This window comes from Podarcis tiliguerta, assembly GCF_965153285.1.
Source record: "Podarcis tiliguerta genome assembly, chromosome: Z".
Classification (NCBI taxonomy): Eukaryota; Metazoa; Chordata; class Lepidosauria; order Squamata; family Lacertidae; genus Podarcis; species Podarcis tiliguerta.
Genome location: NC_139553.1, coordinates 27,970,498 through 27,987,346, shown reverse-complemented (window position 1 = coordinate 27,987,346; position 16,849 = coordinate 27,970,498). Strand labels below are relative to the sequence as shown.

Here is a 16,849-nt window from a genome sequence, read left to right as displayed (position 1 = left end):
AAGAAGAAGAAACTAGGCACAATTCATCCTAAATTTAGTACTGTTATTCAGGGCTTTTTTTCAGCTGGAACTCACCAGACCTTGGCACCAGCACCTCTCAGGTGGGTGCCATTGCCATCCTAAGAGAATGAGGGAGGTGTTCATGGTGAGTCCTGGCACCTCTTTTTCTAGAAAAATATAAAAGTATATTAAATTGCAAAATTATTTCACAATAATTTACTTTTGGGATTTAAAACTTTATGACCAGTATGTCCCCAACCAAACTCAGCCAAAGAGAGTGAGAGCGGTAAGGCTTCAAAAATCACAGGAATATGTTCTCACATTGCTCCCAAGCACCCTCAGATTTAACCTCTGTAGGTCGAATGTGAAATGTTCAGGTTTGAGTAAAACAAACAAAGAGATAATTGTAAGAATTTGAGTAATGTGAGCAGAGGGAAGAATTGCTGTTGGGACATGCCCATCCTGGCGATATCTGTATATTCTTGCACCTGCAGTGCAAGAAGACCCTGATTCAAATGCACCATGAGCTCACTTATCCTGCTATAATTATTTTTTGAGTAGCAGGTACTGTTGTTGCTTCTTATGATATGCTATTTGATTATCTGGTTTAGTTATGTCTTTAACTGGTATATGGTTGTCTTTTATTGTTGCTCTTCATGAAATTGTGCTCCAGACTGAAAAAATTAATTAATGTGGAGGTAATAATATACAGACGTACCTTTAATTTTAATGCTTGTGTACTTGTGTTTAATATTTGCAAACCACCAAGAAACCTATTTGGGTCCTTTCATAAACCATTCCGATGCTGAGTAATGACCAGTTCCTCCAACCAACTGGCATTGCTGGGAGAACCTGAAAGACACCTTCCCCCATATATTTCACACTGCCCTTTGATGCCACCAGAGGATGCTTCAGAGCCCTTTCACTAGAGGCAAAATTAGTGGAGATTCAAAGCAAGACTCCTTGGAAGGCAAGAAATACAAAGAAAAATAACTTACTAGAATGCCAAATTTTGGAAATTGTGCATGAACCCCAAATAACAATAAATAATCAGCTGTAGTTTTAAAAAAACAACCCCAAGGCAAAGTGAAATATTTTATTATTTCATAGCTTCAAAAGCAAATCATACAAAAGGACAGTGTTATTTGAGTTAAGATATGATGAGAAGGTTTCCGAAGGCAGAATGAGCACCCAACTGGCTGTGTACATACGCATACACACATATATAAAACTCTTCCCTGTGGTTCTCATCTCTCATCCCCATTCCCTTCACCCAGACAGTGAGTTATGTAGAGTTTCCTCTGAAGTCCAATTCTTGGCCTCCTGTCAGTGCAAAAATCTCAGACTCAGAAATTTGATTCTGATGTCAGCTCTCCCCCCTTAGTAATGGCTTGGTCGCTCATCTCATCCTGCATCACCGGTAGCGCAATCTTTGTTAAGGGAGTTTCAGTTTTGAAAAGAGAGTCAGTTTTGAGGTGGGGGGTTATGTAGAAAGATTTCTGGAAAGACTCTGATGTGAAGTAGTAGATGAAAGGGTCGAAGCAGCAGTTCAGAGTGGCGATGCACAGCGTGATTGGATAGAATGTCCTCGCAAATCTCTCCAAGAAACAATTTGCTATGGCCTGAGAACGCACGAGGGCATACAAGAAAAGGATGGAGTTGTAAGGCACAAAACACACCAGGAAGATGGCCAAATGTACTACAATCATCTTCAGCACTTTCTCTTTGTTGGTGCCAATCTGGGAAAGCGTGGCAGGTTTCCGGAGGGTCCTCAGGACCAGTGATGAACAAATGAGGTTGAGCAGCAAGGGAATAAGAAAGCCAACCACTTCAATAAATATTGTAATTTTGGACAAGTAGGTCTTCCATATGCTTTTGGAGAAGCCTTCAAAGCACGTTGTACTAGTGTTGTAAGTGTTGGTGGTGGAGAACAAGGATGCTGAGATCCCTCCACTGAGGACGAGAATCCACACACCCATGCACACGATCGCTGTATTCTTCCTTGTCCTAATGGTGCGAGATCGGAACGGGTATACGATGGCGAGGAAGCGGTCAACACTGATGCATGTGAGGAACAGCATACTCCCGTAGATGTTGGTCAGGAAGGCTGTCCCTGAGATCCTGCACAAAAGGTCTCCAAAGGGCCAGTGCCTGTTGAAGTTGTAGAAGATCTTGAATGGAAGAGTGAAGACGAAGAGTAAGTCGGAGACCACCAGGTTGGTCATGAAAATGGTGGTCTCAGATCGCATATTGATGCGGCAGCAGAATACGAACAAGGAAGCACAGTTGGTGATCAAGCCAAGGATGAACACCATGCTGTAGACAGCTCCATAGAGGTTGTACTTGAAGGAATCATCCGTCATGCATGTGTGGTTGTTGCTGTGATTCCCCATTACAGCTCTGCACTTTGCAAAGCCAAATTAAGTGGAATCCATGCAATGAAAGTCAGGAAGCCCTGCTCGCCTTAAGGAGCATATTCCAGTGATATTGATTGAATGCTTGTTGCCACATAGGTGTGATGGGTGCCATTCTCCTGGGGAAAGCCAGAAAGGAAAAAGCAATCAGTTCTCAAATACTTAGTCTAAGTACCTCCCAATTTATATAAAACATCCCCCAAATAATCGTGGGAAGTTAGTTACAGGTGCTAAGGAGACTCTCCTCCTCCTCCTCGAAAAGTTCCCTGGTAAGAGGGACTGACTGTTAAACCACTGTGGGATCTGATTCTGTAAGGGGAATAGAGGTCTCCTCACAACTCACAGCACCCTTAGCAAACAACACCTCCCAGGATTCTTTGTGAGGAAGAAGACATGGTTGTTTAAAGTGGCATGATATTGTGCAAATGGGGGCCAGACTCTCTGGACTGAATCCAACTAAGTCATGCTCGGAATAGACCCGCTGAAATTTATGGACTTACATTAGTCGTGTCTATTGATTTCAATGGGTTTTCTCTGTGTATGAGTTGGATTCAAGCATACATGCTGGCTGGGGCCAACAGGTGTTGTGGTCCAGCGATATCTGGAGAACAACAGTGTGAGGAATGATGGAGGAGGGAACCTTGGGCAGGGAACCTAATCAACATTTCTGGTCTCTCTCTCTGGCCCTCAGAAGTCTTCCAACCACATCACCTCAACAAACCACTCCTAATCACCCAGTCCTTCAATGTTGTTTTTCACATGCTCTTGGCTGGAATGTATCCTTGAACTCTGATAATGCCTCTTGCTTGCCTGCATAGAGGATGGAGAGGGGAATGTGAGTTAGCCTATTGTAGAAATATGAAATTTGCATTTGTTGCTCCAATCACTTTTCCCTCTGGCCTTGCCCACTGCTGACTCCTGGGAAGTTGCCCTGAAGGGAATATGGCCCTTGTGCTGTATAGGATGTGTGCATTTTTTAAAAAATCCAGTTATTTCCTGTTTCACCTGTGTGTTCTTTGCCTTCTAAAGCAGTTTCAAAGAACATTTCTAGGTTCTATTACATTTGGTGTCCGACATAGTGCTTGGTTCTATTTGGGGAAGGACCACAGCGAGCCGGAAAGAGCATGTTTTGCAGGTTAAACCTCAAAGTCATCTCCATGTCGTGCCGTCTGACACTGTCTGACAGTGCTGGGAATATTAAGCTGAAAGGATCAATGGTCTGAGTCAGCTTAAAGAAAGCAGGGGACTCATGGAAACTTCAGTTTTGGCAAACGAAAGTATCCAAGGATGCAGAGCTTGATCTTTGGCCCTGGTTTGGACAGGTGAATCACATGTAGATAAAGCATGCAATAGGCATCACTGGCAGAAGTGGTTTGGGGCCCCTGCAGAATGGCTACAGGAGGCAAACATCTGCAGTGGGAGAAACAGCAGACATTCCAGTGGCTTGTGTCCTGTTGTAATACATGATCTAACATCTGACCCAGGATGCTTTTGACAAAAGGAACCATTAGTCAGGAGCCTGGAACCACATCAAATGACAAATTCCTCCTCTTTTTGTATGGCTTCAGAAATAGCAAATCTTAGACAATTTCAAGAGTTCTCTGGAAAAATTTGCACCGTTTTGCTTCAGTTCTGAGGTAAGGTAAAGGTAAAGCGACCCCTGACCATTAGGTCCAGTCGTGACCGACTCTGGGGTTGCAGCGCTCATCTCGCTTTATTGGCCGAGGGAGCCAGCGTACAGCTTCCGGGTCATGTGGCCAGCATGACTAAGCCGCTTCTGGCGAACCAGAGCAGCGCACGGAAACGCCGTTTACCTTCCCGCCGGAGCGGTACCTATAAATATAAAGTAGATGAATCTATAAAGCAGATAAATATCTACTTGCACTTTGTCGTGCTTTCGAACTGCTAGGTTGGCAGGAGCAGGGACCAAGCAACGGGAGCTCACCCCGTTGCGGGGATTCGAACCGCCGACCTTCTGATCGGCAAGTCCTAGGCTCTGTGGTTTAACCCACAGCGCCACCCGCGTCCCTCAGTTCTGAGGTAGGAGGCATATAAAAGGAAAGGTACACACTTGCACTGTCCTCTGACACCTTGCTGCTATTCCCTGTCTCACAGCATCCACTGCATCTCACTCTGCCCAATAGCTTATTTTGCTTCTGTAATTCAGATCCAACATGTTTTCAAGGTACAATTTGTATTAAACTTATATGTGGAGGCAGGAAATAACAAATACAGTGAAACCTTATTTTTTTAACACAATCCGTTCTGAAAGACCGTTCGACTTCCAAAACATTTGAAAACTGAAGCAAGCATTTCCGGAAGCACTTATGTCTGGAAAACTCAAAACGGAAGCCACGTGGCATGTTCAGCTTCCGAAAAGCAGTCAAAACTGAAGCAGTTACTTCCAGGTTTTCGGCATTTAAAAGCCGAAACATTCGACTTTTGAGACGTCCGAAAACCAATATCTTGCACTTATGTCCTCCCCCGTCTTTAAAATTCAAGAACAAGCTAAATCTGATAGAATAACAGCATGCAGTTTGGAATTTATTTCCTAATCAGTTTGCTTAAGATTGCTACAATCTTAAACATGCTGATTTGGAAGGAAATCTTAACTAAGTCCTACCCAGACTTCAATTAGCCATGCCCCTTAATTTCAATGGATTTACTCTAAATAGGGCTAGACTTGGATACAATCCAGTGGACTCAGAGGGACATAAGGTAAAGGGACCCCTGAACATTAGGTCCAGTCGTGGCTGACTCTGGGGTTGCGGTGCTCATCTCGCTTTATTGGCCGAGTGAGCCGGCGTACAGCTTCTGGGTCATGTGGCCAGCATGACTAGCTGCTTCTGGTGAACCAGAGCAGCACACGGAAACGCCGTTTACCTTCCTGCCAGAGCGATACCTATTTATCTACTTGTACTTTGACGTGCTTTCGAACTGCTAGGTTGGCAGGAGCAGGGACCAAGCAACGGGATCTCACCCCGTCGCGGAGTTTCAAACCGCCGACCTTCTGATCGGCAAGCCCTAGGCTCTGTGGTTTAACCCCCAGCGCCACCCGCGTCCCGTCCCTGTTTTTACACAGAGGGACATACCTCTGTGTAAAAACACGCAGCATCGCACTGCATGAGTACGGGTTGTAAACTATGAAGCTGCTCCTCACTTCGGCCTCATTGTCATTAAGGGTTGGGGAACTGGTGACCCTTCGTAAAGTTCCAGCAGCCCCAATGGTCAGAAATGTTGGTGAGACACAGGTTTCCCATCGCTGCATCAAGAACACCAGCCAACCATACAGAGTGCACATTACTGTAATGGTATGTATGACATGCACACTGTACATCTGCATCAAGCATAGGCAAACCCGGCCCTCCAGATGTTTTGGGACTACAACTCCCATCATCCCAAGCTAACAGGACTAGTGGTCAGGGATGCTGGGAGTTGTAGTCCCAAAACATCTGGAGGGTCGAGTTTGCCTATGCCTGATCTGCATCCTCCAACCTTTGGCTATCAGATGTTTTGGACCACAACTCCCATCAGCCCTTGTTAGAATGGCCAATTGTCAGGTGTTATAGGCATTGAGCTCCATAGACCTGTAAAATGTTCATGTCAGTGGAGGGGTGATAGCTCTATACAGGAATAATGATATTAACAGCAATATGGTATAGTATTACAGTATTGGAGAAAACCTAGAAAGACCTGGGTTCAAGCTCAAGCCATGAAGCTTACTGGGTGACCTCAGGGAATTATCTTAGCCGATAAGCTGAGTGATCAGATAATTCAGAGGATCACACAATTGGAAGGAACCACAGGGATCATCTAGTCCCTCCCTACAATGCAGGAATCTTTCACCCAACGTGGGGCTTGGACCCACAACCCTGAGATTAAGCGTCTCGTGCTCTACCAACTAAGCTATCTTTCAATGTATCTCTCAATATAACCCAAGTTCCTTATCATAAGACCCCCCATTGTTGACCGTGGTCCCATCTGCTGTTTACATTTAAAACACTATTATATCCCTTTAAGGGACACAGGTGGCGCTGTGGGTTAAACCAGAGCCTAGGACTTGCTGATCAGAAGGTCGGGGGTTCAAATCTCCATGACGAGGTGAGCTCCCGTTGCTCGGTCCCTGCTCCTGCCAACCTAGCAGTTTGAAAGCATGTCAAAGTTCAAGTAGATAAATAGGTACTGCTCCGGCGGGAAGGTAAACGGTGTTTCCGTGCGCTGCTCTGGTTTGCCAGAAGCGGCTTAGTCATGCTGGCCACATGACTTGGAAGCTGTACGCTGGCTCCCTCGGCCAGTAAAGCGAGATGAGCGCCATAACCCCAGAGTCGGTCACAACTGGACCTAATGGTCAGGGGTCCCTTTACCTTGATATCCCTTTAAACACCCGTGGCTCCTCCGCACCCCACCAAATCCTGGGACCTATATTTCTTAAGGGTGCTGAGAGTTGTTAGGAGATCTGTCTTCACCTCAAAGAGTTGCAATTCACAAAGTTCCCTGGGAAGAGGGATTGACTGTTAAACTCAGTGCTTTTTTCTGGGGGGACACAGGGGGACGCATACCCCTAAACATTTTGTGAATCTAAGTTTGGCCTCATTGAGGGGCATTATTTCAATATGAGTAGAAAAATGAGAGTACCCATAAGCATTTTTTTAGGGGGGTGGTAAAACTACTCTGAAACTGTAGCTCTGTGATTGGAATAGGGGTTTCCTCTAACCACTTTCTTCGCCCTTAAAAAACTGCAGTTCTTTGAACCTACCAGCATGTTATAATACATGCTGCATATGGAGCCTTTATTTCTCCAAAAATCCATAAAGCAACACTGCAACAGTGAGGAATATAGCTTATTGAGATAAAAAAAAAATCACATTTTTTCAGATTAATCAAACTTGTGTGTTCTGATGATCTCAAGATGCTCACTCATTTCCTTGTGACCTTTCAGTCAATCCTTTTAAAAGTACTGTTGCTTTTGTGTGTGTGTATATTCACCCAATGGATCAATGCAGGAACTTGCTATTTTTAATAAAAGAAAAAGAAACCTTTTTATGCATAAGCCTATTTCTTTCTTTTTAACAGCTTCATTTAAAAAAAAAAAGGGGGGGGATTCCCAATCTTGCTGGTTATGAATCTAAATTTGGGCTCAGCTTCATGAGTACTTGCATTTATGCAGACTCAAAACATAAATTTACATATGTCCAGTTGAATAAATATGTGCATTAGTTATATAAAACAAACCCCAGCTGCCCTACAGCTCTTACCTTTTTGGTTTCTGCAGGCTGTGCATTTGAAAGGAAATAAATATTACATTCAAAAGCTGGCTCTCAAAGGACTTGCTGACAATTCATCCTTAGATTTGCCACACACAACTCTCATGTGGACTCTCTTACCCGCAAGAGCACTAATGAAAAAGGCCCATTATTCCATTTGTACTACTTTTGTTAAGGACTTACCTGCACTTGTTTTTATTTCCTTCCAATGAGTGATTGGAAAACTTTTGCCAAGGAAAATCTGCAAATTTGGTGAGCTGGAAATGCAGAGTTTGTGACCTACCAAATCAAACATAACTCTCCTAGCCCACATCTCCCACCCCCAGTTTCAGATAGGACAGAGACACAAACAGGAGATTTCCAAATGTCCAATCACTTCTTCAAATACCAAACTCAAGTAGTTGAGTGACACCAGAAGGGGAGTCAGAGGTCACATCTGCACTATACATTTAAAGCAGTATTATACCATTTCTAACTGGCTGGCTCCTGTGAGAACATAATGCTGGAGTACTAGACGATTCTTTGGTCTGATCCAGCAGGGCTTTTCTTATGTTTTAAAGGGATTTCTTTAAACTAAGGACTCTTTTGTTTGCTAAGGTAATTATGCCATTTGCATTGTTGCGCACATAGAAAATGTGTACATTTTTAAAATATGATTTAACATAGTTGGTAAACAAAATGCAATTCATTTTTGACACTGATACCCCATGAATCCTTCAGATGGCTGACGATTTCCCAAACCTTCCCCCCTACACACACACACTATATATAAAACACACTATATAAACACACACACACCACCATCATCATAAATGTACTGTACATGGTGCTTTACAGAGTACAAGAACAGCAGACCTCTGCCTCAAGGAACTTACAGGGAGGCAAGTGGAGGCAGCATTAAACCAGGGAACAACTATCTCTCTTCTTCCCACAGTTCTGATGCAGCTTGCTTCTATCGCCCCACCCACTCATTTCCAGATAGCTAGGGGAGAAAACAACTATGCAGCACCAGAATACAAGATAAAATTCATGTCTGGTCTGCCCATTACAAGCTGCATCATAGTTCTCAAAACCATTCATTAAGGCCAGCAATTCCAAAGCAAACAGTCCAATATTAATGCCACTCACAGCTATCCTACGAATTCTGTGTGTTGAAGATTAAGGTAATCTGGAATTGGTAACCATCCAGATAGTCAATTCTATGTCCTTAAACCCTTCTGAATTAAAGAAAGTTACAACAGCCAAGTAACCTTACCCATCTTCCACCATTTCCCCTTGCTCAACTACTCACTAGCAAAACTGAATGTTCATAGAAATTCAATACAATATGCCCATTGCAATGGTAACACCCCCCCTTTTTTTCTTAAAGGAAAAGGATAGAGAAAGCATTTGATTCCTCCACCTGAAAGGCAAGCAACTGAGTTTACCAAGTGACTTACAAGCTAGGAACACAGGAAAGCTACCTTATACCATCTAGCTCAGTATTATATAGACAGAATGACAGCTGTTCTCCAAGGCTTCAGTCAAGGGACATACCCAGAAGTACCTGGAGATGCCTGGGATTGAATTTGGGACCCTCTGCATGCAAACCAGATGATCTACCACTGCACTATGGTCCTCCCCCTAGGAAAGAGGTCTGCTTTAGAAGCAGAAGAGGAAACCAAGATATTCTCTGAAATCAATCTGGGTTTCTTGCTCGTTTTTGGCTATTTCTGCAACCTCTGAAATCAATCCAGAGCAATCCAGTTAGCTTCCTGCTTTATTCCCTGCAGTTCACTAACTAAGGAGAAAAGCAATGAAGAATACCCAGACATGAGGATATCCTGAGCAGATTTTGAACTCTGAACTTCCCCATCCTTCTAGTTCCACCATCCATTGTATTTATATACAATGAGAAATTATTTATATTAAACACAACATACTTTGAGCAGAAATAACCCTTCTGATGCTCAGTAGTTTGACAGCATTATAGATAACCAGCTGGTGTCGCTCAGGAATTCTAAGCCAAAAAATCAGTGCAGTTTTGAAAGGTTCAGTCTTAATTCAAATTCATCACCCAACAGCACCCAAAAACAGATGGAAACCTGTGTGCATGTTCTTGTGTTTTGGGAACGGGAGCCTGGCAATGAGGCTATCAATGACCACTAGTCACAATAGTTAAATATAGCCTTTAAGATCCATGTTTCCGAATACCAGGTACTGTGGGTCAACAGTGGGGAGAGAGCTATTGCTCTCAACATGACTTCCTTGTGGGTGTCTGATCAACATCTGGTTGGCTTCTGTGACCATATGACTTCTGGGCCTGATGAACCTTTGGTTTGATCTATCAAGGCTTTGTGCATGTGATGAGGTGCTTTGAGACTACACAGCAGTTCAAGATGGGACACATCTTTGTTCCTTGTATCAGGCACTCAGGACAGCTTTGGGATTCTGGGTTGTATTCTATGTTAGTTATAGAGTGGACAAATTGAAATTAGTAGACCTGACTAGCTTAGGCCAGTTAATTTCAATGGGTCCATTCTGAGCAGAACTTGGTTGGATATAACCTGCTGCTGATATACTTGGCACCTCGTAGCTTAACAGTGAACTGGTGGAGGTAGTCTTGCACTTAGGTTGAACCCACACCATACATTTAAAGCACATGGTTTTCCCCAAAGAATCCCGGGAACTGTAGTTTGTTAAGGGTGCTGAGAACTGTAGCTCTGTAAATTATAGTTTCAAGCTTCATACATAATTACTGTATGCTACATTTACTCACAATCCAGCCATTCATTCATTCATTCATTTCTGGGGTTTGTATCTATCAATATTCGTATTATCAGTGTAATACAATAAAATAATCCACCCATAATACAAACATGGAAAGATACAAATCCCAGAAATGAATGAAGAAATGGGCAGAACTCTGGCTGGATCCTAAGTTAAGCAGTCCTAAACAACTTACTAGGGAATAAAGGAGCATTACATTTCAAAACATGTATTACATTTTATTTTTCTTGTTTTTGCTTCAGTTGTGCTTTATGATACTCTGATTTTATCTGACCATTGGAATGACAACAACTCACTGGATAGCAGCTGTTATCATGCACCTAAATGGAACCACACAGATGAAAGAAAAATCAAGTGTCCAGATCTATTGCCTGTTTAATCATACTTTACACAGAAATAAAGATATGATTTAAAACAAGATAAGTTTTACAATAACAGGAATGTCTTTTGAGTGCTGAAATGTAAAATGCAGACACTCCAAACTACTGTTTAATGTTGACCCATAGAGTTAAAACTAAAATCTGTGCTTTTAGCATTTTAGCTGCAGAGAAGATGACCAAAGAACTATGTAAATGTATGTGTTTGAGCCAACTTACACTAAAAATGCAGAAATGTAAAGCAGTCAACAAGTGGGGGGGGGGGGGCAATACCAAACTTCCATTTTTAAAAAACAGAAAAAGAATATTTAATGGGATTTTAAAGAGAAAGAGGCTATGGGGGTGTGGGAGTGTGGTGTGATGACTGAAGCCCCATTCAATGATCACAATCATAAAATGTGCACTGTGGTATCTTTTTATTGCAAGCAAACACAGATTTGAAGAAACTTTGGAACTAAAAGCACTCTCAAAAGAAAGGCAGTTTTGTTTTGCTACATCAAGGTGAGAAGATTCGTGGGCCTCCTATAAAAACTGTTGCTTAAAAGTCTCAGACATGAAAGCAGAAAGATTACACCCACCACGACCCCTGCCGAAATAAATTAGTCGTCTTATCGGTTTCAGGAGCCTTAGATCAGAATCCTTGGCATGTCTACTCAGAAGTAAGTACCGCCGAGATCAGAGGGGCTTATCTCCAGAAAGGTGTGGCTGGAAATGATCGTCTGATGCCGAACTTACCGTACCTTGTTGCACACCCCATTGAACTCAACAGAACTTACTTCTGAGTAGATATGCCTAGGATCACGCTGTGTGACACACACCGGATCAGGCCTCACTAGGAAATGTTTGAAACCATAGGAAAAGGACAGTGGTGGTGAACAGAGATTTTATTCGTTTGCTTATAGGCGCTTCTTCATCTCTCTAGGCGACGTACTAGAAATCTGGTCACGTTTTTTTTAAAAGGAGAAATTAACAATGAATTCAAAGAAACAAACGGAAAAGTCAACTTACACAGCAAAGACCACCTTCCCAAGGTGGGGTGATCAGCGCCACTGACTACTTCCAGATCCAGTCAGGCTGTAGGTCCGAGTTAGAAGCTTCCTGCCGCCCGGCGTTGCAATACACAGATCTGTTTCATGTTGTTTCGGTGACACTCTGGAGCTGGATCCCAAAAACAAAACTATTTGCGCTTTCTAAAAACGCACAGATTATCCTCAAAAACAGAGAAGCAGGCAGAGGCGCTCGCTGAGCAAACCCTCCAAGCCTTTGTTTAAAGGGCTGGCGGCGGGCGGCGAAACCTCCTCTTTGGAGATGGGCTCTTGCGCCCCGCTTCCAATCCCCGGGCAGGAGTTGTGAGCGTCGTGCGCGCGGAGAAGCAGGGGGAGGGCGGGGGGAACAATCTCCCAATAGAAGGCATTTCTGATTGGATGGCGAGCAGTTCTAAGCAGCCCAGGACTCCGCCCCGTCCTTTGGGTTCCCATGAGGTGGCCAATGGCTGCAAGCGGGTGGGAGCTCTCTCTTTCGGAAAGCCTTTTTGGTCAGAGAAAGGCGGGGGGTTCTGCTTTCCCAGGCAAGGACGAGCTGAGTTTCAAAAGGTCCGATTTTGACAATGGAGGAGGGGTTGCTTCCTGTGCGAAAGGGTGGTGGGCGATGCAGTCGGAGAGAGGGGCTGCTGGCAGGGGAGTCCTTGCTAGAGACTTGAATAACAAAAGAGTCTCATCGGGTTTGATTATTCGAATGTGGAAGGAACGGGTTGTAGGAAACTTACAGAAGAGCAGAATGAAAGAGCGTTTAGAAGAGGATTTGGGCAAATTAATGGAGGTTAAGCCTATCAGTGGCAACTAACCATGGTCGCTCTGAATCCCAGTGGGGAATTGCGAGTGGGAAAGAGAGCTGTGGCGCTCAGGTCCTGCTTTCGGATTTCTCTTGACCACTGCAAGATAGCATGATAGCTGGACTAGATGGGCCTTTGGTCTGATTCAGGAAAGCTCTTCTAATATTCTGAAGCCACTGCATCTTGTCACAGCAAGTTACATAGCTTAACTATGTGCTTGGGGGGGGGGGGGCACTTCCTTTTGTATGTCCTGAATCTTCCCACTGTAGGAGATTCATTGGCTAATACCAGGTTCTAGTATTATGAAAGGCAAAGAAAACCTTCTTTCTGTCTGGCAACTCTGCACTTATACACCTCTCCTCATGTCCAACCCTTTGCAAATGGGTCAACCCACAGACTACAGAGAATGAATGAAAAAACGAGGGCTGTGTGCTCTAATCGGCTGAATCTGTGGTTTAATCAACTGAAACTTCCATTATCCAGAAGGGGTGAATTTTAGCCAATGGGGTCAAATTTTAATAGGAAAAGGAACGCTTTTCTTCTCCCTACAGCTGTCACCCCTCACCCCAGAATGTAAACAACCCACTGAAGATTACTCAGTTCCTTCCACTGTGGGGGCAGGGGGGGGCAGCAGGAGCGCCACACAAGCAAACAAACAGCCCTTTCTGCTTCTCTTCTACAGGCTCTGTGTGCCCTTGCCATGCAGCGCCTAGCTGCAGCCCAGTGGCTCCTATCCAGTGGACTCAAGCAGTTTCCTGAATCTAACAGCAGCATTAGCTCACTTGTAAAAAGAAAGAAAGAAAGAAGGGAAAAACACAACCCCACATAGATTGGCTTGTCCCCTGTGTCTCAATCCCGTAAATGAACATCGTTTTCTATAAACTGTATTAATCATTCATTGATAGCCTGCAAAGAAGTTCTGAGCTTTCCAATCTATAGTGGAGGTTTGGTGAGATTTTGAATACATGGCTGAAGAACGTAGCCTATTCACATGGCATCATGAGCATGGGGAGGCGTACGTTTTCTGGCAAGTTATGAATGGTGACTTTGCTGTGACTGCCACGGCTAGGGACAATAATTTGAACTGCATGGCATTTAACCTCTCCAGACCCATTCACTTTTAGATGGCTGAGTGAACCAGCTGTGTTCACACCCAGGAGGCTGAATCGACCTATGCGAAGTATTGGATATACCACTCGAGACTGCTTGAAGGGAGTTGCATATCTCAAGTGGGTTCTGAAAATACCTAAAATGTGGCATGTTGGTGAGATCATTTCCAGCATCATCTTTTGCCTGTGAGTAGCGGCTGGTGCCTGTTGGGTCTGCTAGGTCAGAAAGCAAGGAGACTGACAGTAGATGGAGCCAGAGAGCCAGAGCCAATAACCAGGGGAAATAATTCTAGCTTTGTCCCCATTCTCCCCCCTGCTGAGCTCTGCTAGGGAATAATGAAAGAATACGAAGGAGAAAGCTGACAGGCAGCACTATTTCTTGGGGTTGTGGCAAGTATGAGAGCCAGACAGGTGGGCTCTAGCTGAGGGCACAGTGAAGTTGGTGGGGCAGCAGCCCATTCACTCTAATAATAATAATAATAATAATAATAATAATAATAATAATAATTTATTATTTATACCCCGCCCATCTGGCTGAGTTTCCCCAGCCACTCTGGGCGGCTCCCAATCGAGTGTTAAAAACAACACAGCATTAATTATTAAAAACTTCCCTGAACAGGGCTGCCTTCAGATGTCTTCTGAATGTCAGGTAGTTGTTTATCTCTTTGTCATCTGATGGGAGGGCATTACACAGGGCGGGTGCCACTACCGAGAAGGCCCTCTGTCTGGTTCCCTGTAGCCTCACTTCTCGCAATGAGGGAACCGCCAGAAGGCCCTCGGTACTGGATCTCAGTGTCCGGGCTGAACGATGGGGGTGGAGACACTCCTTCAGGTATACAGGTCCGAGGCCGTTTAGGGCTTTAAAGGTCAGCACCAACACTTTGAATCGTGCTCAGAAACGTACTGGGAGCCAATGCAGATCTCTCAGAACCGATGTTATGTGGTCCCGGCAGCCACCCCCAGTCACCAGTCTAGCTGCCGCATTCTGGATTAATTGCAGTTTCTGGGTCGCCTTCAAAGATAGCCCCACGTACGACAAGGTTAAAGTGCATAGAATGTTTAAAATTCACATTGTTAGAAAAGCATTGTTTAATGTGTGAAATAGATATAAAGATCTTTTGGAAAACAAAACCCCAAGGTGGTTGTCCCCAATGGAAGCGAAAGCAGTAAAGAGACTCAATATGGAGGCCAACTGGCCAAAATATTGGGAGATTTTAGAACAGGATGGTGACAAATTGAAACTACAGAGTTTTGATAAACTAAAAAGCAAAGTCCGAGATTGGCTTCATTATTATCAAATAATGGAGGCATTTAAAATAGATAGAAAAATTGGCTTCCAGGTGGAAAAATCAAAATTGGAAACAGAATTGTTAGAACCCAAAACAAAAATATTGTCTAGAATGTATAATTTGCTGCTGAAATGGAACACACAGGATGAGGAAGTGAAATCGGCTATGATTAAATGGGCACAAGATGTTGGTCATAACATAATGTTTGCTGACTGGGAAAGGTTGTGGACCACTGGAATAAAGTTTACGGCATGTAATGCCTTAAGAGAGAATATAATGAAAATGATTTACAGATGGTACATGACACCAGTCAAGCTTGCAAAAATGTATCATATGCCTGATAACAAATGCTGGAAATGTAAAGAATCTGAAGGGACTTTCTTTCACCTTTGGTGGACGTGCCCAAGGATTAAGGTCTTCTGGGAAATGATTTATAACGAACTGAAAAAAGTATTTAAATACACATTTAGAAAGAACCCAGAAGCCTTTCTCCTGGGTATGGTAAACCAACAGGTTCAGGTGAAGGACAGAACTTTTTTTATGTACGCTACAACAGCAGCAAGAATACTCATCGCACAATATTGGAAGACGCAAGATCTACCCACGCTGGAAGAATGGCAAATGAAGCTCATTGACTATATGGAACTTGCAGAAATGACTGGCAGAATCAGAGACCAGGGAGAAGAGACGGTGAAGGAAGACTGGAGGAAATTTAAAGACTATTTACAGAAGCACTATAAAATTATGAACGTTTGAGGATATCAGATTGAATGTAAAAGAATGTTATTATAAAAATGATAATGATAAAGAAAGTATATTTTGTAAGACATAGGGAAAGGCAAAGATTATTAAGACAATAACATTAATCTGAACCAAAGATACGCCAGAGGGAAAGAATTTACTATCAGAATATAAGACCTAGAATACAGAGTGGGAAGGCATGGGGAAGTCGCAGACCTAAGTTAATGCTGAAGAACATAAAGACACAATATTTGTTTTTAATTCTTTTATTTTTATCTTTTTCTTTGTCTTTCTTTTTGTCTTGTTGTCTTTTTGTATTGTTTTTTTTCTTTTTTCTTTTTGATGTGTTTGTTGATTTGTATTTTTTGTTCAATGAATGTGGAAAAATAAAATATCATTTAAAAAAAAAAAAAGGGTAGCCCCACGTAGAGCGCATTGCAGTAGTCCAAGTGGGAGATAACTAGAGCATGCACCACTCTGGCGAGACAGTCCGCGGGCAGGTAGGGTCTTAGCCTGCGTACCAGGTGGAGCTGGTAGACAGCTGCCCTGGACACAGAGTTAACCTGCGCCTCCATGGACAGCTGTGAGTCCAAAATGACTCCCAGGCTGCACACCTGGTCCTTCAGGGGCACAGTTACCCCATTCAGGACCAGGGAATCCCCCACCCCCACCCGCTCCCTGTACCCCAAAAACAGTACTTCTGTCTTGTCAGGATTCAACCTCCATCCATCCTCCAACCACCTCCAGGCACTCAACTCACACAGGACCTTCACTGCCTTCACTGGTTCTGATTTAAAGAAGAGGTAGAGCTGAGTGTCATCTGCATACTGATGAACACCCAGCCCAAACCCCCTGATGATCTCTCCCAATGGCTTCATATAGATATTAAAAAGCATGGGGGAGAGGACGGAACCCTGAGGCACCCCACAAGTGAGAGCCCAGGGGTCTGAACACTCATCCCCCAACACCACTTTCTGGACACGGCCCAGGAGAAAGGAGCAGAACCACCGTATAACAGTGCCCCCAGCTCCCAGCCCCTCTAGATGGTCCAGGAG

General features: G+C 43.7%; 1 protein-coding gene across 2 annotated transcripts; it reads right to left on the bottom strand.

The window, feature by feature from the left end:
* Positions 1 to 1,082: 1,082 nt before the first annotated feature.
* Positions 1,083 to 12,194, bottom strand: LPAR4 (lysophosphatidic acid receptor 4). Of its 2 annotated transcripts, XM_083423942.1 has the most exons (3): positions 11,833 to 12,194; positions 7,670 to 7,687; positions 1,083 to 2,533 (listed from the first exon to the last, which is right to left on the bottom strand). In XM_083423942.1, exon 3 carries the CDS (start codon positions 2,391 to 2,393, stop codon positions 1,347 to 1,349), a length of 1,047 nt encoding a protein of 348 aa, XP_083280068.1. In that variant the 5' UTR covers positions 2,394 to 2,533; positions 7,670 to 7,687; positions 11,833 to 12,194; the 3' UTR covers positions 1,083 to 1,346. The 2 variants fall into 2 exon arrangements, with proteins under 2 accessions (XP_083280068.1, XP_083280067.1); XM_083423941.1 differs by lacking the exon at positions 7,670 to 7,687.
* Between the last annotated feature and the right edge of the window lie 4,655 nt (positions 12,195 to 16,849).

Excerpts from the sequence above, each read along its gene's own strand:
- LPAR4 (XM_083423942.1), bottom strand. The coding sequence starts at position 2,393 with ATGGGGAATCACAGCAACAACCACACATGCATGACGGATGATTCCTTC.